The sequence below is a fragment of the Penaeus monodon genome, chromosome 30 (genome assembly GCF_015228065.2).
Source record: "Penaeus monodon isolate SGIC_2016 chromosome 30, NSTDA_Pmon_1, whole genome shotgun sequence".
NCBI classification, from domain to species: domain Eukaryota; kingdom Metazoa; phylum Arthropoda; class Malacostraca; order Decapoda; family Penaeidae; genus Penaeus; species Penaeus monodon.
The window spans coordinates 8,139,622-8,140,221 of record NC_051415.1 but is presented as its reverse complement, the minus strand read 5'-3'; the positions used below and the strand labels follow the sequence as shown (position 1 = coordinate 8,140,221).

The 600-nt window shown below is 46.7% G+C and overlaps 1 protein-coding gene across 1 annotated transcript in view; it reads left to right on the top strand.

The window, feature by feature from the left end:
- Positions 1-600, top strand: part of LOC119592504 (transmembrane protein 45B-like) — a gene marked incomplete in the record, with an annotated part of 47,260 nt that overhangs the window by 46,033 nt on the left and 627 nt on the right. The window contains 1 exon segment of the mRNA XM_037941352.1: positions 202-598. Coding sequence (XP_037797280.1) covers positions 202-486 — 285 coding nt within the window.

The following is a 600-nucleotide window of genomic DNA, read 5'->3' as shown; positions in this document are numbered from 1 at the left end:
CCCAAATGGGGTGGACCTTACCTTTCAGTTTATATGAACTTTGTATGCCGTGTATCTTTTTACATATAGAAGTCACGTCCTTTTGTGCACAGTGCCGATAATCCCACAACCACAAGTCCTTACCTTACAACGTCTTTTTATAACAATTTGCAGGGCACTTGGTTCTACCACCTTACAACGTCTTTTTATAACCACTTGCAGGGCACTTGGTTCTACCAGATCGGGTTCATCCTGTACTCTCCGTGGGGCCCGACGTGGGACCAGGAGGACCACGGCCAGATGATGGTAGTGACGATGCTCTTCACATGGCACAATGCCACCATCTTCGTCATCATGGCCCTGGCTGGCTCGCTCATCTACCTGCGGGTGAAGGCGAAGGGGCCCGCGGCCATGTATCACGGTCTCCACGGGCCTCTGCGGATGCCTAAGATGGATGCTGAGCAGATCAAGAATATGATAGTCGATTCGGAAGAGGAAGAAGTCTAAAATTGTCAATTTATTTATTTTTATTTTTTCCTGGTTGTAGATATAAGTTATCATTTATTGGTCTTTTAATTCCCAGGGATTGGTATAAGGTGTGGCTGAGATTAGGTGAAGAGG